General features: G+C 41.4%; 1 protein-coding gene and 1 long non-coding RNA gene across 4 annotated transcripts in view; both read right to left on the reverse strand.

Annotated features, from left to right (window-relative positions):
- LOC124870415 (contactin-associated protein-like 4) overlaps positions 1-25,283 on the reverse strand; it is a 154,993-nt gene that overhangs the window by 75,463 nt on the left and 54,247 nt on the right. For all 3 annotated transcript variants that reach the window (XM_047369080.1, XM_047369079.1, XM_047369078.1), the window contains exons 3-5: positions 17,157-17,350; positions 8,658-8,805; positions 7,924-8,127 (exon numbers count right to left, since the gene is read on the reverse strand). In XM_047369080.1, coding sequence (XP_047225036.1) covers positions 7,924-8,127; positions 8,658-8,805; positions 17,157-17,350 — 546 coding nt within the window. The remainder of the gene's footprint in view (positions 1-7,923; positions 8,128-8,657; positions 8,806-17,156; positions 17,351-25,283) is intronic.
- Positions 1,825-2,901, reverse strand: LOC124870416. Its single transcript, XR_007038766.1, has 2 exons — positions 2,394-2,901; positions 1,825-2,319 (listed from the first exon to the last, which is right to left on the reverse strand). It is a non-coding gene; the product is annotated as an uncharacterized LOC124870416 (long non-coding RNA).

Below are 25,283 nucleotides of genomic sequence, written 5' to 3' on the forward strand. Positions count from 1 at the left end.
CACAATTTCTTAAAATACAAGAATTTATTAACGAAAATTAATCAACTCTGGAATTGAAGTTAAGTTAGTCTTGGAACTAACTTAAGCAATAATTGGTAAACCTTTAGACAACCATTCACAATGCAAGATCAGATAAAACATTATTTTAATAAAACAATATTGTAAAGAATGATTTGCTGAATAAAACCAACCTTCTGGATGACCAATTTTCAATGGTGTTTAATTAGCTGCCTTTATTTATTAAAATCATATTTAAAGAAATATTGTTAAGGAAATAGTAAAATAATATTTAAGAAAATATTATTTGGAATAGGAACCAAATCTTTGAGAAATGGGGCTTAATGGTGTTTACTTAGTTATCAAGTTTAGTAAAATAATATTTAGGGAAATATTATTTCCTAGATTAAAAACTAACATCCTTTTTGGGTAAATGACCTTTAGCTGACTCTTAGTAGGCAAGCCTGTGTTCTCAGCTGTTAGCAGTTGGAGCTAACAAAATAAGCTTATAGCTTATCATCAGAATCAAACACATACCTTTAAAATACCATTAATAAAAGGGTTGAAATGCATAAGCGTGGACGGCGTGTCATGCCGATCTTCTGTGTTTAAAACCATCCTTTAAATAAAGTTTGTCTTAACTTTAAAAAAAAAAAACACAAACACAGAACACACAAACTGAGCACATGTGCTGACAGATAATCTGCTAGCACTAAGATAGCTGAGTTTCAACACAAACAAAACCAAACGTCATAAAACTAAAAATGTTTAGATTATTTCATTCTAAACTACTTTCTCTCTACCCAAACACAACCTCTTACATGAACCGTGCTGAGGAAAAGTTGTCCAGGGCGACGCAGTTGAGGAAAGCATCCACAGTGAACAAACGGTTAACCTGCAGCTAACCTCCGTGGCTGTGGGGTGGGTCGGCTCGTTCTGTTGGGCCGGCTGAACTGTACGTTGCTGCTGTAGCCACGGTGATGCAGTCCCGTTGTCCTTCCTTCAGACCGGGAAAAAACAGGTTGTCTGCTGGGAACTCTCTGGAACACAGTTTGCTTCTGTTGACCTCAGAGAGAAAGTCAAGCAACACTTGTACCTTAATTACCCCCGTTCATGAATGAATACCGGATACACAAACAGCCATTCATTCCTACTTAACTTAGTACATATGAGCGTGATTGTATGACACTCTTGGATCCAGTTTGAAGAGTTATGTCTATTTACCAGCAAAGCGCGCTGTGTCCCTACGTCCAGTTCTGCTGGGGACCTACATGGAAGAGGTCAGTCTGTTACAAAAGCGGGTTTTTTATTTGGACAGTGACGTCACAGGAAGTCTGCTGTTACCCTTGTTCTTGGCTGTGCTGGAAGAAGATTAATGCAATTTATTTTGAAAGTTACAGAAAAGTTCTTACTGGCCTTTAATGTTGTAACCCATGGCTGGGGTCCCAACATGCTACATACAAAGACGTATTGCAACTGTTGCATTTGTAATTTCTAGACAAGAAAAGTTTTATTCTTTAGTTGTTTTAACTTGGGTATGCACATTAAACAGGAAAATAGTATTTTAACTTTTCTGCAGGGTTTAAATTAGTTTTATTTATAGTTTAGCTTCCTTTTTCTGAGGTACATCATATGCAACATTACTCAGAAGCAATGCTCAATGCAGCTCATCACCATCAAAACTACTGCAGTTATAAGGTGGTATTTGTCTGGTGGTTATGAGAGCAGCCTGTTAAATCATTTCTGAGGCAACAGCTGAAAGCCTGCTGGTGTCATAATGTTGAGTTTTACCAGCTTTGAGGTTGGACAACAATTACGGAGGCAAAGTAGCAGTTTGAACAATTTATTTGTAATACAACAAATAAGGTTGAATACGGACTGGATCGGCTGGAGGGATCTAGACTGGCACTGAGGAGGACAGAAGAGTGGTTATTGATTGTTCACTGGAAGTTATGGAGATTTATGTGGGACAGGAGGAAAGTCAGATTAATGTTGGCAGTGGATGATAGTTTGTTGGAGGAGGCAAGTCTTTCCTACAGCAGCTGGGTTTGGCAGGAAGAGTAGCTTGGTGGTTCATGGGGCTGGTGTTCTCTCCTTGCGATTCCAGAGCTGATGTGCTTTAGCAGAGCACACGGCGTCGGAGGGTGGACAGGCAGGTGAGCAAAGGTCTGGTGTTTCCACAAGGTGATCTCAGAGACGCAGGACTGGAGGTAGGAAAGGAAGTGAGACTCACGGCTGGCAAGGAGTCGTTCCAATAACTCTCCAGAGCATGACAGAGACTAGGATTGGGGAATCAGGACATGGTCACCAGAATGAGCAGAACTGGAAGGTAGGACAAGAACTTGTTAGCACAGGCTTTAGAAAATGCAGAGAACTGCAGAACACGGTCAGGTTACCACACTGGTAGAAACAACGGGTTGACACCTCCCCCCTGGTTCCAGCTCATTAAGAAGCCCTGGTAATTAGGCCCAAGGAGAATCACCTGTGCAGCTGCATCTGCCAGTCACACCCTGTAGGAGGAGAGAAACACGGCACAAACACAGAAACCTGCACACAACCACTGTGGGTGTGACAGCTGGATGCTCATGGTGACTTCAATCGGTACAAGAAAAAAATCTGACAAGCCTTGTTTTTTTTTCTGGGGAGATAAAAAACAAAATACTGCAGCTTCAGGTCCTGTTTATCAGTTTGATCTGTCAACAAATAGTGAGTAATTCAACCAATAGACTACTTTTATTCTACTATCTGCACTGTTATCATCAGAGTTATCTTGAAAAGGAAATAAACTTTTAGACGGGGCTCCACGAAGGGCTTGACCTGAGAAACGTGGAACGTGGGGTGAATGCTCATGGAGTTGGGTAATCTCAGTCGTACAGCGACAGGGTTGATGATCTTAGAGATTGGGAAAGGTCCAACAAATCGGGGTGCCAATTTCCGGGATTCTACCCTTAATGGGAGGTCCTTGGCGGAGAGCCAAACTTTCTGCCCCACCTGGTACTTAGGGGCCGTTCTTGACTGAACCAGTGACATTCTGATCATCGATCTCCTGGCCTTTCTCCATATTCTTTGGCACCTTAGGGCAGCCGCTTGGGCAGATGGAACATTAGCCTCTCTCTCCTGAACCGAAAACATGGGTGGCTGGAAACCAAACACAACATGAAAAGGGGACAAACCAGTGGCACTTGATTGCATAGAGTTCATGGCATATTCAACCCAGGGTAAATTTTGTGACCACTTGGTCAGGTCAGACTCACAAGATACGAAGTTTGGTTTCAGCTTCCTGGTTGGCTCTCTCGGTTTGGCCATCAGACTGGAGGATGAAACCCTGAGGAAAGACTAACAGAAATTCCCAACAAAGAACAAAACTCCTTCCAGAAACGTGACACAAATTGGGGTCCTCTATCGGAAACAATGTCATTTGGGATTCCATGGAGCCTGAAAACTTCTCGTGTCAATATCTCACCCATCTCCTTAGCAGATGGAAGCTTCTCCAACGGCACCAGATGAACCATCTTTGAAAATCTGTCAATTATGGTTAGTAGTACAGAGTGACCATTAGAAACCGGTAGACCTGTCACAAAATCCATCGCAATATGTGACCATGGGCGAGGGGGAATTGGCAAAGGGTGCAACAACCCCGCAGGGGGGCGACGAGAAGGCTTGGCTCAACAACATTGAGTGCATTCAGCAACAAAGTCTTTGACATCCTTGACCAGCGATGGCCACCAAAACTGAGTTCGAACTGTCTGAATGGTTCTGCTGATTCCTGGATGACAAGCTAATCGAGAGCAATGACAAGACTCCAGTACCTTAGGCACAAGGCGTTCAGGGACAAAACAGCGGTCAGGTGGACATGATGGTGGGATAGGCAGATCCCTAATGGCTTCCTGGACCTCCCTTTCCACCTCCACTCGGGACACAGACAACCTGACGGTTTCAGGAAGGATAAACTCCTCTTCACCCGCAGACTGAGATTCTTCAGGCTCTTGAATCCGGGATAGGGCGTCAGGTTTGCCATTTTTACTCCCTGGTCTGTAAGACAGGAAGAAATTAAAACGACTGAAAAACAGAGCCCACCTAGCCTGTCTGCGGTTTAGCCATTTTGCTGATTTCAGGTACTCCAAGTTCTTATGGTCAATCCACACCATAAACAGCTCCTTAGTCCCCTCCAGCCAATGTCTCCACTCTGTCAATGCCAACTTGACAGCCAATAACTCTCTGTCTCCCACGTCGTAATTCCGCTCAGCCTGTGACAGAGTCCTTGAAAAGAAGGCACATGGGTGAACACGATTATCCTCACCTCTTTGGCCTAATACAGCTCCGACCCCAGTGCTCCATGATAAACTGTCTCTCTGGGTCAGGAGACCGTAACACTGGAGCTGACGTGAAGAGTTCCTTTAACCTATTGAAGGCCTTCTCTGCATCCTTATTCCACACAAATTTTACCTTGGAAGAGATAAGAGCGTTTAGGGGAGTAGCAACCAGGCTGTAATTTCTAATAAACCTCCTATAGAAGTTTGCGAAGCCCAGAAATCTTTGAAGCTGCTTGCGATCAGTTGGAACAGGCCATTCCAATACGGCCTTAACTTTGGAGGGGTCGACAAGCACTTGATCTGGAGAAAAGATGAAGCCCAAAAAGGAAGTGGTAGTTATGTGGAACTCACATTTGTCTGCCTTGACGAACAACTGGATTTGGAGAATATCTCTGACATGTTTTCTGTGGGTTTCCAGATCTTGAGAATAAATCAGTATGTCATCAAGATAAACAAATATGAATTGACCCACCATGTCTCTTAGAACGTCATTGACCAATGACTGAAAAACTGCAGGAGCATTAGTAAGTCCAAATGGCATGACCTTGTATTCATAATTGCCCGTAGGCGTGTTGAAAGCTGTTTTCCACTCATCTCCTTCTCTGATTCGGACCAGATGATATGCATTCCTTAGATCCAGCTTAGAAAATATCTTGGCTCCCTGGATCTGATCAAAAGCTGTGTTCATGAGTGGTAAGGGATATCTATTTTTAACTGTTATCTCATTAAGGCCTCTATAATCAATGCATTTCTCAATGAACCATCCTTCTTCCCAACAAAAAAGAAACCAGCACCCGCCGGAGAGGAAGAGGGTTGAATGTGCCCTGCTTTTAATGCCTCATCAACATAACTCTTCATGGCCCTGTGCTCTGGACCAGACAATGAATAGGTTCTGCCTTTAGGGGTGATGTGCCAGGAAGCAAATCAATAGCACATGGGGGGTCTATGGGGTGGCCTTGATTTTATTAAAACCTCCTTTAAATCATGGTATTCTTGCAGTACCTTGGATAAATCCGGATAGGTCTCCTCAACCTCATTCTCCGCACTGACCTCCGTAGCAGCAGACAAAAGACAGTCAGCAGAACATGACTCACACCAACCCAGAACGTCTTTTTTCTTCCAGTCGATGTGCGGGTTGTGTTTCTGTAACCAGGAGGCCCCTAGGACTACAGGAAGTTCAGGTGAATTAATGATCATGAAAGTTACTTTTTCTTGATGATTACCTCCAACTGTTAAGGTAATCTCCTCCGTCCTGAGATGTGAATTGTTCATGCTGTGATCATCCAAAGCTAGCACGTTTCTTGTGTCAGCTGACGGAATAAGTTTTATGCCGTTCTTATTTGCAAATGTTTCGTCCATGAATTCAGTATCTGCTCCTGAATCAATAAACACGGCCCCCTGGAGAGACAAAGAAGAGGTTTGAAAATGGGCAGGAAACAAGAAGGAGGAGGCAGATAGTTGACTTCGGCTCAGTAGAGACCTCCCTTCCTCTGCTGAGCCTGTCCTTTTAGTGGACACCTGAGTGCTAAATGTCTCTTCTCTCCACAATAAAAACAGAGCTTGAATCTTCTCCGACAATCTTTCTCCTCAGGGGTAATCTTGGTTCTGTCCAATTGCATGGGCTCACAATTATCATTTTCCTCAGTTAGAGGTGACCGACTCCTTCTCTCATACCGGTGTCCAGAAACCTGAGTTAATGATGAGCGACCCTTCTCATGGCGCTTCTCCTTCCATCTCTCTGCCAGCCGAATATCAATGCGAGTAGCCAAATCCTCGAGTTGTTTCAGGGAAGAAAGATAGTCATGGGTTGCTAACTCATCCTTGATGTCTTCGTTTAGCCCTTTCATGAATGCATCCATTTGTGCTGCCTCATTCCAACTGCTCTCTGCAGCCAACAAATGAAAGTCAATTATATAGGTCGAGACAGGCTGATCACCCTGTTTGAGGGACAATAATCCTCTTGCGGACTCACGACTTGGAATGACCGGGTCAAAAACTCGAATGAGTTCCTTGGAAAAAGTTTCATAAAGATTACAAGATGCAGACCTGTTATGCCATTCAGCAGTTCCCCACTGTTTTGCCTTTCCTGCCAGCAGAGATATAACAAACGCCACCTTGGAACGTTCAGTGGGAAAGGATGACGGCTGAAGTTCAAAATGAATTTCACACTGAGTTAGAAAAGCTCGACATTGGTCTGAGTCTCCCCTGAACATCTCAGGCGGAGAGAGGCGTGGCTCCCTTACCTCTGCTGTTGTCTGTGTTACTTGGGTGTGGTTTCTTTGTGATGGTGGTGGCTCAAAGACAAGCTTTCCAGAACGTAATGTGGAAATTATTTCCCCCATGCCGGAACCCAACCAGGAACGGGTCTCATCAACGTGGGTGCGCCACTGTTGTGCTGGCAATGGGTCCATTTTTGGCCAGATTTTTCTGCTATGAATCATAAAAAGGCGGACCCAAGATTCATCCAGACACAGTACTGAAAGTTTAAAAGGTTTATTCAGCCACAGGAAAACGTCACACAGGTAACACTCCTCACAGCTTCCAGGAATCACTGAGGCAGAAAGAGGGATTAGTGACTTGTAGTCTCTCCAGATTTTGCAGGGATCAGAAAAGTCACTAACCTGCTTTTGTCTCGAGTGGAACTTGAAACCCAGAGGGGAAACCTCAGTGGGCGGCAGGCGGTGATGTCCACAGCAAAGGTAAGAAGTGACTCCAGGCTGAATAATCCGAGGGCTAGGCTGGCTCAATAATCCATGGACAGAAACAGGGTCAACGATCGGAACAAGAGGCGTCAGGCAAGCGTCAAGCAGAGGCATAAACCAGATGCAGGAAACAAGATTGACAACCAAAATCCAAATAGTCCAACAGGGAGCAGGCAGGGGCATAAATCCAAAAAGCAAGGCAAGGTCAAGAACAATGATCGGACAGGAAGGAACGCTGGATATCTACTCACACGATGGCTTTCAAAAATCTGGCACCGTCTGCTTGTCAGAGTCAGTATATATCAGGGAAGACACAGGTGCTTGGCATTCCACAGATTGCACTACACTGCAGCAGCCACCAGGTGCATCTAATCTGCTGATTGCAGCCAGGGAGACAGGGTAGAGCAGACGTGCCAGAATCATAACAGAAGTTGGATGTGAGGGTAAAATATGTCTGTGGTCAGCCAGAGTTCCTGGTGAGAGGGGTGCCAGATGGTGATGATTCAGCATGGCAACCTGACAACCACTGGTGTATTCCCAGTCAAACACACACACACACAGACACAGACACCTGGCATACATCGAGTCCAGAAGAGTCCAGCCCTAACACATGTTGCAGCAAATGGGTACCATCAATCAAGACTTTAATCGGACTGGGATGTAGCAGAAAAGTGGGCACAAATATTTAATCAAGAAGAAAGGTGTGTGTTTTCCTCACTGTCCATTTAAAAAGGTAATCAAATGCCTCACGTATGTGCCGAGTGATTCAAATGGAGATGCTGCTCATCAAAAGAAATACCATGCATCACGGATATATTTCTACCAACTCTCTTCAGATTAAATGCTTCACTATATTGGAATCACTGAAAATATGTCAGGATCTCTCAATGTCTGTCAATGGACATTATTACCTTGTCTGAACAGCAGCAGTAATTTTCCTCTTTCTAACTCCAGACTTAGGCTGAATCCTTCCCTTCCCTGCGCCTGCAGCAGTGTCCCAGAGTTCCGCATGGTTTTAAGCTTCAACGTGATGACATCTTTCTGAGCTCGCCTAGATCCAGGACTCAGTCTGTACACCAAACCGCTGTAGCCATCCAAACTCACTACATCAGAGGCTGAAGAAAGAAACAAAGCAGAGAGAGTTTAGCATTTTTGTGCATTTAAAAGTGAACCATGCATTTGAACATAAGAAACAATTTGTATGCATTACGTTATTGTTGCTGTGAATGTTTTCCTTATGATTGCTTTGGCCAACATTTGATTAAGAATAAATAAAAATTATTTTCAGAATCTAACAGATAAATACTAACATCTGCATTTGTGTTTGCTGGGAAGTTTGAAGACATCGAAGTATAAATACACAAACAATAATCAACAGACTCATTAGTACAGGCATTATTTGTTTTTCCTTAATGTGTAAACCAACTCGATAGCAATGCTTTCTAAGATCCCTTAATTGTTTATTAGCACCAGCAGCTTTGACCATTAAATCCATTTATAACCCTTGTATCTCTCATTTAGATTCAGTATACGTTAGAATAATAAGCGTTTAGCACTGATTCTACAAGCATGAAATATTGTGGGGATGTTTAACTTGTTTAACCCCAGAGAATCTAATGAGAGCAGTGAAGGATAGAGCACTCACTGTAAGGACATCCGTAAGTCTCCAGGCGCAGTCCGATCCGCCCGCTGGGATTCCAGTCCAGGGGAATGAGGCGGAGGAAGCGAGCCACGACCAGCTGCTGCAGTTTGTACTGAACCACGCTGTCTGCATTAGTGTTGCCTGGAACAGACTGAAAATGCACAATAGAAACATTTGAACAGACAGCACTTACTTTCTTCAATACAATCGCAATCAATGTGTTTTCCAACTGAAGGGCATCACTGTCTCATTTTATATTTAGTATTTTAGAGCAAAAATACTGTTAATTTTTTATGTATCTAACTGAAAGAACAGTTTTTAGTCTGTGGACAACACCAATGTGTTTTTTTTTTGTTTTTTTTTTGTTTTAATGCCAAGAGAAGTCTGTCTTGGTAAGGTGTGTCCTCAATTTTGTTACATTATTTGCACTTTACTCCAATTTAATTATCCATTTACCCCCAATACACTAGTGCACATTTCAGTGTAAACATTCTGCTTACCTTTAAAGTGGTTATGAAGATACATGGCTGTAATTAAATAATACTTTAGCATTTCTTTTCTACGTATCTGATGTTGCGTAGATAGCTTGTTGATGAGTTAAGCCAAGCTGATATGCCATGTTTTTGGACATGTCAAAACATTTATTGGCATAAGCATCACAACTTGGAGGCACCATATACAGGGGTTGGACAACGAAACTGAAACACCTGTCATTTTAGTGTGGGAGGTTTCATGGCTAAATTGGACCAGCCTGGTAGCCAGTCTTCATTGATTGCACATTGCACCAGTAAGAGCAGAGTGTGAAGGTTCAATTAGCAGGGTAAGAGCACAGTTTTGCTCAAAATATTGAAATGCACACAACATTATGGGTGACATACCAGAGTTCAAAAGAGGACAAATTGTTGGTGCCCGTCTTGCTGGCGCATCTGTGACCAAAACAGCAAGTCTTTGTGATGTATCAAGAGCCACGGTATCCAGGGTAATGTCAGCATACCACCAAGAAGGACAAACCACATCCAACAGGATTAACTGTGGATGCAAGAGGAAGCTGTCTGAAAGGGATGTTCGGGTGCTAACCCGGATTGTATCCAAAAAACATAAAATCATGGCTGCCCAAATCATGGCAGAATTAAATGTGCACCTCAACTCTCCTGTTTCCACCAGAACTGTCCGTCGGGAGCTCCACAGGGTCAATATACACGGCCGGGTTGCTATAGCATGTATTGAAACATGTACAGGTCCTTCTCAAAATATTAGCATATTGTGATAAAGTTCATTATTTTCCATAATGTCATGATGAAAATTTAACATTCATATAGTTTAGATTCATTGCACACTAACTGAAATATTTCAGGTCTTTTATTGTCTTAATACGGATGATTTTGGCATACAGCTCATGAAAACCCAAAATTCCTATCTCACAAAATTAGCATATCATTAAAAGGGTCTCTAAACGAGCTATGAACCTAATCATCTGAATCAACAAGTTAACTCTAAACACCTGTAAAAGATTCCTGGGGCCTTTAAAACTCCCAACCTGGTTCATCACTCAAAACCCCAATCATGGGTAAGACTCCTGACCTGACTGCTGTCCAGAAGGCCACTATTGACACCCTCAAGCAAGAGGGTAAGACACAGAAAGACATTTCTGAACGAATAGGCTGTTCCCAGAGTGCTGTATCAAGGCACCTCAGTGGGAAGTCTGTGGGAAGGAAAAAGTGTGGCAGAAAACGCTGCACAACGAGAAGAGGTGACCGGACGCTGAGGAAGATTGTGGAGAAGGGCCGATTCCAGACCTTGGGGGACCTGCGGAAGCAGTGGACTGAGTCTGGAGTAGAAACATCCAGAGCCACCGTGCACAGGCGTGTGCAGGAAATGAGCTACAGGTGCCGCATTCCCCAGGTCAAGCCACTTTTGAACCAGAAAAAGCGGCAGAAGCGCCTGACCTGGGCTACAGAGAAGCAGCACTGAACTGTTGCTCAGTGGTCCAAAGTACTTTTTTCGGATGAAAGCAAATTCTGCATGTCATTCGGAAATCAAGGTGCCAGAGTCTGGAGGAAGACTGGGGAGAAGGAAATGCCAAAATGCCAGAAGTCCAGTGTCAAGTACCCACAGTCAGTGATGGTCTGGGGTGCCGTGTCAGCTGCTGGTGTTGGTCCACTGTGTTTTATCAAGGGCAGGGTCAATGCAGCTAGCTATCAGGAGATTTTGGAGCACTTCATGCTTCCATCTGCTGAAAAGCTTTATGGAGATTAAGATTTCATTTTTCAGCACGACCTGGCACCTGCTCACAGTGCCAAAACCACTGGTAAATGGTTTACTGACCATGGTATCACTGTGCTCAATTGGCCTGCCAACTCTCCTGACCTGAACCCCATAGAGAATCTGTGGGATATTGTGAAGAGAACATTGAGAGACTCAAGACCCAACACTCTGGATGAGCTAAAGGCTGCTATCGAAGCATCCTGGGCCTCCATAAGACCTCAGCAGTGCCACAGGCTGATTGCCTCCATGCCACGCCGCATTGAAGCAGTCATTTCTGCAAAAGGATTCCCGACCAAGTATTGAGTGCATAACTGTCCATGATTATTTGAAGGTTGTCGTTTTTTGTATTAAAAACACTTTTCTTTTATTGGTCGGATGAAATATGCTAATTTTGTGAGATAGTAATTTTGGGTTTTCATGAGCTGTATGCCACAATCATCCGTATTAAGACAATAAAAGACCTGAAATATTTCAGTTAGTGTGCAATGAATCTAAAATATATGAATGTTAAATTTTCATCATGACATTATGGAAAATAATGAACTTTATCACAATATGCTAATATTTTGAGAAGGACCTGTATTGTTCTCTGATTAGTCCACCTTTACTGTTTTCCCCACATCCGAGACTTACGGTGTGGAGAAGCCCCAAAGAAGCATACCACCCATACTGTTGCATGCCCAGAGTGAAGCATGGGGGTGGATCAGTGATGGTTTGGGCTGCCATATCATGGCATTCCCTTGGCCCAATACTTGTGCTAGATGGGCGCGTCACTGCCAAGGACTACCGAACCATTCTTGAGGACCATGTGCATCCAATGGTTCAAACATTGTATCCTGAAGGCGGTGCCGTGTATCCGGATGACAATGCACCAATACACACAGCAAGACTGGTGAAAGATTGGTTTGATGAACATGAAATTGAAGTTGAACATCTCCCATGGCCTGCACAGTCACCAGATCTAAATATTATTGAGCCACTTTGGGGTGTTTTGGAGGAGCGAGTGGGGAAACGTTTTCCTCCACCAGTATCATGTAGTGACCTGGCCACTATCCTGCAAGAAGAATGGCTTAAAATCCCTCTGACCACTGTGCAGGACTTGTATATGTCATTCCCAAGAATAATTGACGCTATATTGGCCGCAAAAGGAGGCCCTACACCATACTAATAAATTATTGTGGTCTTAAACCAGGTGTTTCAGTTTCATTGTCCAACCCCTGTATATTGCACATAGGATCCATTGCTGTGGAATTTATGCAAGTACTACTGAACAGTCACAGCAAAGACTCTATACTTAATTTAGCTTTGTCTCATTCTGAGACTACAGTAAGACTGATAAGGATTCACTCACCTTAGCATACCAAATGCTTAATTGTCTGGCCTATTCAAATAAGCTAATAATTATTTGACCATTAGGGGGCACTGATATGTATAGAGCATTGACTGTAATCTAAGATGTTCAGACACCACAGGACTTGATGAAATCTTTATGTTTGCTTCCTTATTCTGTGTTGTTTAGTTCCTTCAGTCTGCACACAATGCAAGCAGCACTCACCAAACAGAAAGAGCAGCAAGGTAGAGTCTGAAAGCAAATCTGTTTTTCCAAGCATATGCACAGTACAATATAATCACAGAGGGAATAATTAAAAGGTTTCTAATGTTTTAGTCACCATAACTACTGAGCCAAATTCTGTTTATTGTCATTTGTAGTTGGCAATATTTTTAAAATAAAAAAACAACATAGATTAAGTTTCAAATGTATTTCTTCAGACTCTGGGCTGAATGCCTGATTGATTGTCTTAATGTTTCTCTTCCAACTGTTGTAATTATAAGCCTCCCCCTGAAGTTGACAGGCTGGCTAACTGGCTCTCAGAGCTGAAACAGTCACATAATTAACTTAGTTAGTAAGTAACAGAGTTGAGTTTGATTGTCTTACTGGATGTAGAGAAATCTATGTTGTGCACATTTAACACCAAGTTATCTTTAATTGAGAAGGTTTACAATAACAGCCTCTTTTGACACTTTTAATATACAAAATAATTCACTCAGAGATATGTTGCACTTATATTTATACCTTATGTGTAAGTACCACACATGCAGAATAACAAATTTAAACTGTAAAGTATATTGTGGAGTAACATTTTTTTTTAAGGAGAAGCTTCTTATTTTGTGAAATGACTTCAAGTCTGGAACAACATATAGTTTACATCATGAAAGTCTATCAGACAGTTAAGACTATAAAAATGGGAACAACAGTACAGAATTTCATATCAGGTCAAACAAGATGCATAACATTTGAAATACTTAATGATGGTTTCGTATAAAATGTTTTCTTCTCATTGCCTTGGACGTGTTCATCGTCAGTGGCTTTCTGTTAGTACGCCATCTGTTTTCAAATCCACAGGACTTTCACTCACAAGTGGTATATTTATACTACATATAACAAATATTAAGCTCCAAACAAAACTACAGGAACTGACGGCAATATAGTTGTAAAGTTAATATAAATAAAGCGTTCACCTCAGTAGAAAAATATGCTCTAGTTTATCTGCCAGCTCCTTCGTCTGTTTTCTTCTCTTGCACACTCTCTCAGCTCTGAGTTCAGAAGTTCCAAAACACTCTGAAATGTCACTGCAGAGTTTTTGCAGAGTGTCAGGTCAAAATGCTTTTAATCCATAAGAAGCTCTTCTCTGGTAACTCTGAGAAGATCCTTAGGACTTAGATTAGTTGGATTCTCTTCACATAAGCAAAGTAATTTGGCTCAAACTCTAATCAGAATTCCCTGTCATCAGCCCTGCAACCAACAGTGTTTTACTCTGGATAAATGTCCTGCTTGAACCTAAGAATATAGTACATCATGATGTCCTGCATGCTTCTTTCAGTAGATAAAGTACTAAAGCAACTAGAAATATTTTCAAAACTGCTTAAATAAACTGAGGATTCATCACAACACACAGTATATGTTAGATTGAATCAGCCAATGTTAAAACTAATACAACACAGTTTTACATGTAAAAAAATGTTTGTCTGAAACAATTTAGGTTTCTTTAATTTTGTTCTTCTTTAGAAGTTTCACAATGCCAGCAAAGGTATCTGTAGTTAAATAAAATTCTTCATAAGGCGTCAGAACCCTTGCAAGAAAAAAAACTCGAAGCAGAAAAAACACGATCAAACTGCAAAGCAGCATAAAATAGGGACAGCAGAGCAGAAATAGTAATACTTTTATACTGCCAAAATACAAATTACTGAAAAACCCGGGTTTCTCCAAAGCTTCACTCCGATACGAAATACCTTTTATCTGCAACAAAACTCCACCAAGACTTTTGGTAAACACCACATTTCTTGTAATCTAAGTAGACCAAGAAAAGATTTATCTCACATGCTGCCAGTTTTTCTACCATAAAAATTCAATCTGCTCTGTTACTACAGGAGGTGGGTAGAGTAGCCACAAACTGTACTTAAGTACGGGTATAAAAGAATTTGGTAAGAAGGTCACTCAAGTACTGAGTAACTGATAATAACATCTGATTTAATGTTTGGGAAAATCATGTAATCAGACAAACAAAAAAAATTATTAAATGGTAAACAAATTCTAGTATTTTGAAAACTAAAATAAAAACAATTCTGTGACGATGCTTACTGTATATTCACTTTACTTCCAAAATGGCACAGCAGCCTCAGTAAAAACTAACATTAGAACAATGAAGCTTTAATACAACCAAGAAGTCTCACTTTAACATAAACTATGTGAGAATGTGTCTGTCTGGTGCAGTTTTGGTTAAAACATGCATTATCTTCATACAGTGAAGTAAGTCAAGGTGGGTAAAGTAGCCAGAAATTGTATTCAAGTAATAGTTGAGTTAGTTGAGAATAATATTACTGAAGTAAAAGTAAAAAGAGGTTTAAGCTCCAGGTGGTTTTGACTGCACTAGTGGATCAGGTGATCCGCCTCCTCTCTGTATGCAGACTTATCACTGTCCAGGATCACACCAATAACAGTGGTGTCATCTGCAAACTTCAGAAATTTTACAGATTAGTGCGCTGCTGTGCAGTCATTTGTGTAGAGGGAGAAGAGGAGTGAAGTCCAAGCTGAAGGCGAGTTGAAGTCCACAAACAAGATTCTGGCATATCCTGACCATCCCTGGGTGGTTGAGGTGCTGCAGGATGAAGTGTAATCCCAAGGTGACTGCATCATCTGCCGACCTGTTTTTTCCAGAAGGCAAACTGCAGGGAGTCCAGCAGGGGGCCTGTGATGTCTTTCAGGTGCTTCAATACCAGTCGTTCAAAGGATTTAATGACTACAGACGTCAGGGCGACAGATCTTTAGTCATTTAACCCCATGATGGTGCCTTCTTGGGAACTGGGATGACGGTGGAACACTTGAAGCAGGAGAGAACCTCACACTGCTCCAGAGATTTTTTTGACTATCTGAGTGAAAATGGGGGCCAGTTAGTCAGCAAAGGCCCAGAGTTGCACCATCTATCATTCACAAGCACAGCCAGACCACCTCCTCTTTTCTTACCGAGCACTTTGAGTGCTTTGTTACTGAAAAGCGCTACATAAACTTGACTTGACTTGACCGATCTCCTTGGTTCTGTCAACCCGGAGTAAATTGAAAACCATCCATGTTTAGAGAGTTAGCACAGTTAGTCATATTTCAGGATAATTAAGCTGCTGCCAATTTATCCACTTTTTTAGGAAGGGATCTTACATTTCCCATGATGATAGAAGGGATGACGGATCTGTACCTTCTCCTGCCAGTGCAACGCCCAATAACCACATCCACCTCTTTATGACCTTAGTGGCTTCATCTTCCAATGGATACTTCAAGCCAGATGCACAGAGTTCAAATAATGTCAGACTGGTTTCTTGAACATGAAAAGGAGCTTATTGTGTGGACTCCACAGTCACCAGATATCAATTTAAAAGAGTACTTGTGAAGACTTGAATACTTGGCATGTGATGTAATCATTTGGATGTCAGTCAGTCATTTTCTATACCGCTTCTTCCATAGTCTGTCACAGGGAAGCTGGTGCCAGCAGGCGGGTACACCCTGGACAGGTCACCAGTCCATTGCAGGGCAACACACACTTATTCACACCTAAGGGCAATTTAGAGACCAATTAACCTAACAAGCATGTCTTTGGACTGTGGGAGGAAGCCGGAGTACCCAGTGAGAACCTACGCATGCACAGGGAGAGAACATGCAAACTCCATGCAGAAAGACCCCCGGCCGGGAGTCAAACCCAGGACCTTCTTGGTGCAGGGCAATGGTACTACCAACTGCTCCATCATGCAGCCCACCATTTGGATGTGTAGCTGAGAATTCTACGGCAACTGCATCATGCCATCACATGGACCAGAATCTCTGAGGAATGTTTCAGACACCTTGTTGAATCTATGATATGGTGAATTACGCAAAATGGCATCCAACCCATTAACACCAAGATGCACATTAGAAATTGGCCATTGCATGCATATCAGAACGAAAGCACACATGATTCCGTTGATCGTGCTTAAATCCCAGTCAGCCTTTGAGGGGATGTCTAATTTCAAACAGTAAAGATTTAATCCAAACAATATCAGGAACCTGCTTCATATAGAAACATTTACCATTAAAAATAAAATCACCATTTGAGTTTTAGTGGAAACTAAACATGACAAAACCGCTTAAATGCTCAGCCACGTAGAGCATGTCCATTGTACACCACCAATATTGTTTGTCTTCCATATACTTACCGACATCATATTTTAAAGTGACTTCATTTGTGCTTGTGACTGACTGAACTTGTGCATAAAGCACTTCAGGATTTTTTCCGATGCTTTTCAACACAGAGACAGAACTTGCCAACGTTTCAGGCTCTTTGTCCCTCTCTGCAGCCATCAATAGCTGTTTCAAGTGTTTTGGCAGCAGGTCAGTACAGGCAGCAGAGCTCTTTCATTGGTTCATCCATTATTAATGAAGAGTCAAAGGCTCCTGAAGAAAGTAATAATTTGTTCAGAAAGGGCTGATCTCTGCAGACTAGCATTGTTTAAAACCAAGTACTCTGAAAATATCAGTCTAATATAATGAGACAGGAAAATTAGCTGCAACTGATCTGAAGAATAAACATTTTAGCTAATATTTAAAGCAGGGCTTAGGTGCTTGTATTTTTTGGGGTTATTTTTTTAGTAAAGCTCATTTCTGAATTTTCGTTTTTGTGTTATCTGTGATGTTTCACTTCTGTATTGACTCACCCCTATGCTGTCCTCCTGTCTGTACTGCTTCCAGTTGTGTCCTGTGTCGCTGAACATCAGCTGGTAAGACGTCAGCCAATCAGAGCTGCCATAGCGGCCCTGTGTGGCGACAACTGTAATCTTGGTCCGTTCGCCCAGGTCCACCTCCAGCCACTGATACCTGTCTGAGGTGAGGGGCGACCAGCCTCCAGCTCCTACAGAAAGAAAAAGGTTTTAAAGATTTCAGATTTCAAGGAATAAGGTGTAAACTAAAATGCTAGAAGTGATTCATGTGGATTTGGGGAATAAATTACTTATTTAGATCCAGATCAAGAGTTCATACTAATTTTTCTAGAATCTGGTTCTAATCATTAATTACTGCTTCTGTAGATTATTTTGGTTGTTTATCTGTTGATAGAACTGGTATAATTAATTTCAGTACAAGTAAACAAAGCATTAAGACTCAAAAGCTCAAAGCTTTACAATATATTGCTTATTAAAATATCACGTCAGATGTTAGTTATTAGACTTTATGTACACAAAGGAAATGACAGAATCAGGCTGTTGATATAAACGCAGCCCCCAGACTTCCACTGTAGCAAAGACATTGATGTTTTCCATACTGAATCTTTAGTTTGGTTTTACTGGTCATGAACATCCCAGCAAAGCTGTTGATTTTCCATTTTGGAAATTTTGCAGGTATTGAATACATTTTTTTCCAGTCTTCTTTAAAACATTGCTTCAGGTCATCGAGGTTTGCAAACTGATTGATGCACAGTTCCTTTAAGGTCCCACCAGAGCATTTCAGTCACACATATGCATGTTCACACACATCTGTATGCCCCAAAACAACAAACTGCCAAAACTACTGCATTTACACAGGCGTTGATGATGATTACTTACGCTAACTAGCAGTAAAGCCTTACTGTAAAGTACCACGTCAAGTAAGGAGTCCCGACTCATAATAAATTATCATCTACAGGTCGTATAGATAAAAAGTACACAGATGTAGTTTAAACTGGTGACATACAGTATGCCTCATTTTTATATGCTCAGATGTTAACTTGTATACTTTTAAGACATAAATTTGTAATTAGCATTTTTAAATGTACATTTAAAGCAAGGCAAGTGTATCTATATAGCAATATTCATGCACAGGTTCATTTACAGGAAAATTATTTTACATGTAACACCGGAAATACATTAAAATAATATTTGAGAAATTTCAAAACTATATTTTTGCCTTTTACCTGTGATCACTGTCATTTGGTGCTGAATTTGCACCTTGCATTAAGAAGAATTACCCATAAGCATTACCTATAAAGTTTGAATCATAAGATATTGAATAGTTGCAATGAATGTCAAACAGTTTGCATGCCTCCCCAGATACGGTTGTGCTGAGAAGCAGCAGAGTGGTTTATTGATTAGGGCTACAACTTTTCTGTGAGATTGGTTCCTTTACCATTTAAAATATCATCAATACAGTGTTTTAATGCCATGCTTTGATTAGTCACACAGCCAATATGAAGGTATTTTTCCACTAATGAACATCACTGATAAAAAAAAAGATATTTTATTATTTTCTGCGTCGTTTAGTTAAACAAAAACTGCATCTTATCACTGTCATTCTGGGCTTGTGTTGGTGTAGGTTTTGCTGTGAAAATGTTTTTTCCTAGTGTTGTTCAGCTTATCCAAATTAATTTTTTTTCCTGCGTTGTGCTTCTTAGTTTGGTTGTTGTTCTGTCTTTTATTCTTTCTGCATTCTTCTTCGTATTTATTAGTCCATCCACTCACTGGTTTATTTATGTCCTTCTGTTTTCCTGTGTTCTATCTTTCCTTCACTCGTGCCCCTTAGTAGTTCCTCCCCTTGTCCTTAGATCCCCTTCAGTTATTGTTTACTCAGAGGTTTGTTTGCCTTCCCATTTAGTTCCCTCCTGTTTAGTTCTTTATATTTATTTATCCTCCTCGGTATATTAATTCTAGTATAGTTCTCTGTGTTAGTCTCTTATGTTGCAGTTCCTCCCTGGCAGTTAGTTGTAATTGATTATTTGTTTCTTCTAGGTTTAGTTTCCACTTATTGTTTATGTTATCTGTTATCTTAGGTCTTCGCTTTCTCTGCTCCCCCCTGCTAGTTCTGGATTTATTGTCTCTTTCTTACCCAGTCTCCCACTTCCTGGATTCTAATTTGTTTACATTTTCAGTCTAGTTGAGCTCCTCGTGTCCCTGCGTTCCTCAGCATTAATCACCATATTAACCACCATTCCCTCAGTCTCCACAGCCGGTCCTCGCACCTGTTTTCACTAATCATCAGATCACCTTAGCTTTCCTCTCATTGGTCCACTCTCCTCCTCTCCCTGCATTTAACTTGGTCTATGTTCATTATTCTTCACTGGTTCCTCTTGTAATGTCACGTCTCACCTTGAGCCGCTTGTGTTTATCTGTATTGTGCTAACTACGACATTTCGTCTGTGGTTTCTTCAGTGACCATGTAAGTGTGGAATTACGAGCCTCATTAAAGAAGATATTACTTAAAATATGCCGAGCCCTAGCACCTGTTTGCATTTTGGTACATAACAACCTCAGACTCCGACAATCACATTATAACCAATAAATCAAAAGGTCATCCTTACTTTTAGGGGTTAGGGGTAATGTAATTTTCTCCCAAATTATATTACCCTTAATATATACTGCTCAAAAAAATAAAGGGAACACTTAAACAACACAATATAACTCCAAGTAAATCAAACTTCTGTGTTGTGATTATGAATCTGAGTATATTATTTAATATTTAATATTAATATTTTATCAAATAATATTTCGGTCTGTTAAGGGTTGTCCTGTGAATACCAGCCCAATAAGGAGGTGATATTAGGACAAAATAGAAAGGTGTGAGCCAAGCTCTGACATTATTGAACAGCATAAACTCTGCACACACATGGAATGAATTCACACAATTTCTTAAAATACAATAATTTATTAACAAAAATAAGTCAACTCAAAGTCAAACATATTTCAATCAACAAACTCTTTACTATGCTAAAACAATCCAACTAAACTACCTAGCAAAATTAAAGAATAACGAAGACTAATGGGCTATGTACAATATAAACAAGTTGATTAAAGGTGGCTGAAACCATGACCAAAAGAGTGATGCAACATTACCATGCAATGTTTATGTTTAAGGACCAAGGATTATCTTGAAGAATCTGGAAATGAAGTCAAGTTAGTCTTGGAACCAACTTGGGCAATAATCAGCAGATGTTTAGACAACCATTCACAATGCAAGATCAGATAAAATATTATTTTAATAAAATAATGTTTTAAAGAATGATTTGTTGAATAAAACCAACCTTCTGGATGACTAATTCTCAACGGGGTCTCATTAGCTGCCTTTATTTATTAAAATAATATTTAAAGAAATATTATTAAGGGAATATTTTGGAAAAGAGAAATCTTTCTGGAGAAATGGGGCTTAATGGTGTTTACTTAGTTATCAAATTTAGTAAAATAATGTTTAGGGACACATTATTTACTGGATTGAAAACTAAACCTTTCTGTGTAAATATTATTTGGCAGCAAGCACGTGTCCTTACCTGTTAGCAGTTGAAGCTAACAAAGGAGGCTGATAGCTTAGCACCAGAATCAAACACACACCTTTAAAAATACCATCAATAAAAGGGTTAAAATGCATAATGATCAATCTTCTGTTTAAAATCACCCTTCAAGTAAAGTTTGTCTTAACTTTAAAAACACACAAAGAACACAAAACTGAACACGTGTGCTGCAGATATTCTGCTAGCATCAAAATACCAGTGTTTCACACAAACAAAACCAAACTTCATAAAATGAAAAACGTTTAGATCATTTCATCCTAAATATCTCTCTGCCCAAACACTAACCTTGTTTGAATCGTGTTGAGGAGGAGTTGTCTGGGCGACGACGACGTTTGAAGAAAGCTCCGTGAACAAAGTGTTAGCTTCCAGCTAACCTCCGTAGCTGTGGATGAAAGACGGCTTGTTCTGTCCGCCAACCAACTGCATATTACCGTATCGACGGTGATGCGGGGCCGTTGTCCTTCCTTCAGACTCGGCTTGTAGAGACGGTGTCTCTGCAGGGAACTCTTGCTACATCCTGCCTCTTCCACACGGCCTCCAGAGAGACCGGATAGGGGGGACAGCACCCTAATGTCTCTTTGCTGGCAAACAGACATAAAACTCTTCAAACTGGATCCAAGGGTGTCATAAGATCACGCGATCATATGCACAAGTTAAGTACTGATGAATTGCTGTTGAAAGAATCCGGTATTCATTCATGAAAGGGAGATTAAGGTATAAGCATTGCTTTACTTTCTCTGTGAGGCCTGCAGAAGCAAACTGTGTTCCAGAGTTCCCTGCAGAGACGCGGTCTCTACGAAGCCGAGTCTGAAGGAAGGACAACAGGAGCCGCATCTCGTGGTAACGTGCAGTGTGGTCAGCGGACAGAACGAGCCATCTTCCAGCCACTGCTCCAGAGGTTAGCTGGAACCTAACCCTGGTAACAGAACGGCCACACCTTCAACCCCCCCACAGTCAACGTTTGTTGACTGTGGACGTTTCTTCAAACTTCGTCGTCACCCGGACAACTCCTCCACAGGTTCATACGAGGTTTGGTGTTTGGGCAGAATAATAGAGAAGGGTTTAGATTGAAATGATCTGAACAATTTTCATTTTGTGAAGTTTGGTTTTGTTTGGGTTGAACTCAGCTATCTTGGTGCTAGCAGACTTATCTGCAGCACACATGTTCAGTTTTGTGTTCTTTGTATGTTTTTAAAGTTAAGACAAACTTTACTTGAAGGGTGATTTTAAACAGAAGATTGATCATAACGCGCCGTCTGTGCTTATGCATTTTAACCCTTTTATAGATGGTATTTTTAAAGGAGTGTGTTTGATTCTGGTGCTAAGCTAGCAGCCGCCTTTGTTAGCTTCAACTGCTAACAGGTAAGGATAGTGCTTGCTGCTAAATAATATTTACCCAGAAAGGTTTAGTTTTCAATCCAGTAAATAATGTGTCCCTAACATCATTTTACTAAATTTGATAATTAAGTAAACACCACTAAGCCCCATTTCTCCAGACAGATTTTGTCATAGTGTTAATGGCCGACTTGACTCACATGCAGAAAAACACAACTAAACAGAGAAGCGTATAGTAAGAAGTTTTATTTGCAGAACCAGGTACTGGAAACCGAGGATGCTGAGCGACTGCAAGAGAAAAGCGAACGCAGGTAAGACACCACCAAAGAAACCTTAACAATGTGCTCTATGTGAGAGCTTACGTCCGGTTGAGTTAGGTCCGCCAGGGAGAGAGGTTATGATCCTGGAGGGGCTGTGAGCAACACTGCAACGTTGGAGCAAGGTAGTCCTGAGAGGTTCGGAGGAGGGTGGACAGGGTTCGCCTGGAGCTATGAAGCAAACGTCTGATCCGGCAGCCAGCGGGTAGAAGAGCGAGAATCCCGAATCCATAAACTGTTAGAAGTCTTCCAGAGATCTCTTAGGAACTAGGCTTTGGTATCCTGAGACAGATAAGACCATTAGTCAAGGGAATAAACAGAGTCTTCACAGAAGATCAAAAACTTCCCAAAATCATGAAATTGGCCAGGCTGAATACCACGAGGAGGGAAAACACTCAGGCGTCGAAGTACTGGCTCGCCTCCTTCTTATAGTCCTCCAGCTGATGCGATACACCTGACCACCCGGAACTCAGCTCCTACTGGTGGAAAAGGGTTAGTAGCAGGCAAAAATAACCAGGATCTGGCAGATTTGGCTCTTTTCCAAAATATTCCCTTAAATATTTTACCATTTCGTTAATAATATTTCTTTAAATATTATTTTAATAAATAAAGGCAGCTAATGAGAGACCGTTGAGAATTAGTCATCCAGAAGGTTGGTTTTATTCGGCAGATCATTCTTAAAATATTATTTTATTAAAATAATATTTTATCTGATCTTGCATTGTGAATGGTTGTCTAAAGGTATGCTGATTGTTGCCTAAGTTCATTCCAAGACTAACTTAACTTCATTTCCAGGTTCTTCAAGATAATCCTTGGTTCTCAAACATAAACATTGCATGGTAATGTTGCATCACTCTTTTGGTCATGGTTTCAGCCACCTTTAACAACTTGTTTATATTGTACATAGCCCATTAGTCTTCATTATTCTTTAATTCTGCTTGGTAGTTTAGTAGGATTGTTTTAGCATAGTAAAGACTTTGTTGATTGAAATATGTTTGACTTTGAGCTGACTATTTTTGTAAATAAATTATTGTATTTTAAGAAATTGTGTGAATTTATTCCATGTGTGTAAAGAGTTTTGCTGTTCAATAATGTCAGAGCTCATCTCACACCTTTCTATTTTGTCCTAATACCATCGCCTTACTGGGCTGGTATTCACAGGACAACCCTTAACAGACCGAAATATTATTTAATAAAATATTAAAATATTAATATTAAATAATATTCTCAGATTCATAATCACAACATCTGTGAAATCAAACTGTCCACTTAGGAAACAACACTGATTGACAATCAATTTCACATGCTGTTGTGCAAATGGAATAGACAACAGGGGTACGTCTTTGGCGATTAGCAAGACACACTCAATAAAGGAGTGGTTCTGCAGGTGGGGACCACAGTCCACTACTTAGTAACTATGCTTTCTGGCTGATGTTTTGGTAACTTTTGAATGTTGGTGGTGCTTTCACACTCGTGGTAGCATAAGACAGGTTCTAAAACCCACACAAGTGGCTCAGGTAGTGCAGCTCATCCAGGATGGCACATCAATGCGAGCTGTGGCAAGAAGGTTTGCTGTTTCTATCAGCGTACTGTCCAGAGCCTGGAGGCGCTACCAGAAGACAGGCCAGTACACCGAAGACGTGGAGGAGGCCGTAGGAGGGCAACAACCCAGCAGCAGGACCGCTACCTCCGCCTTTGTGCAAGGAGGAACAGGAGGAGCACTGCCACAGCCCTGCAAAATGACCTCCAGCAGGCCACAAATGTGCATGTGTCTGCACAAATGGTTAGAAACCGTATGTGTGGTATGAGGGCCCTACGTCCACAAATGGGGGTCATGCTCACAGCCCAACACCGTGCAGGATGCTTGGCATTTGCCAGGGAACACCACGATTGGCAAATTTGCCACTGGTGCCCTGTGCTCTTCACAGATGAAAGCACGTTCACACTGAGCACATGTGACAGACGTGACAGAGTCTGGAGACACCATGGAGAGCGATCTGCTGCCTGCAACATCCTTCAGCATGACCGGTTTTGCAGTGGGTCAGTAATGGTGTGGGGTGGGATTTCTTTGGAGGACCGCATGGCCCTCCATGTGCTCGCCAGAGGTAGCCTGACTGCCATTAGGTACCGAGATGAGATCCTCAGACCCCTTGTGAGACCATATGCTGGTGCGGTTGGCCCTGGGTTCCTCCTAATGCAGGACAATGCTAGACCTCATGTGGCTGGAGTGCGTCAGTAGTTCCTGCAAGATGAAGACATTGAAGCTATGGACTGGCCCACCCGAATCTGATTGAGCAAATCTGGGACATCATGTCTCGCTCTATCCACCAACGTCACGTTGCACCACAGACTGTCCAGGAGTTGGTGGATGCTTTAGTCCAGGTCTGGGAGGAGATCCCTCAGGAGACCATCCGCCATCTCATCAGGAGCATGTCCAGGCGTTGTAGGGAGGTCATACAGGCACGTGGAGGCCACACACAATACTAAGCCTCATTTTGACTTGTTTTAAGGACATTACATCAAAGTTGGATCAGCCTGTAGTGTGTTTTTCCACTTTAATTTTGTGTGTGACTCCAAATCCAGGCCTCCATTGGTTAATAAATTTGATTTCCATTGAAGATTTTTGTGTTTGTACAGAACAAAGTATTCAATGAGAATATTTCATTCATTCAGATCTAGGATGTGTTATTTGAGTGTTCCCTTCATTTTTTTGAGCAGTGTAATTAATATACACTGGGCAAACTGATTTACATTAAAACTGCTCTTTGAAGAAACCTGTATCACCAAAAGGCATCCTGAAGACAAACTTTTAAATGAAATCCTTAGAGTAACATTAAAATGATTTATTCTACACAGAGCCTCTGTTAGATGCTATAAAAACC

The sequence above is a fragment of the Girardinichthys multiradiatus genome, chromosome 6 (assembly GCF_021462225.1).
Source record: "Girardinichthys multiradiatus isolate DD_20200921_A chromosome 6, DD_fGirMul_XY1, whole genome shotgun sequence".
Lineage (NCBI taxonomy): Eukaryota > Metazoa > Chordata > Actinopteri > Cyprinodontiformes > Goodeidae > Girardinichthys > Girardinichthys multiradiatus.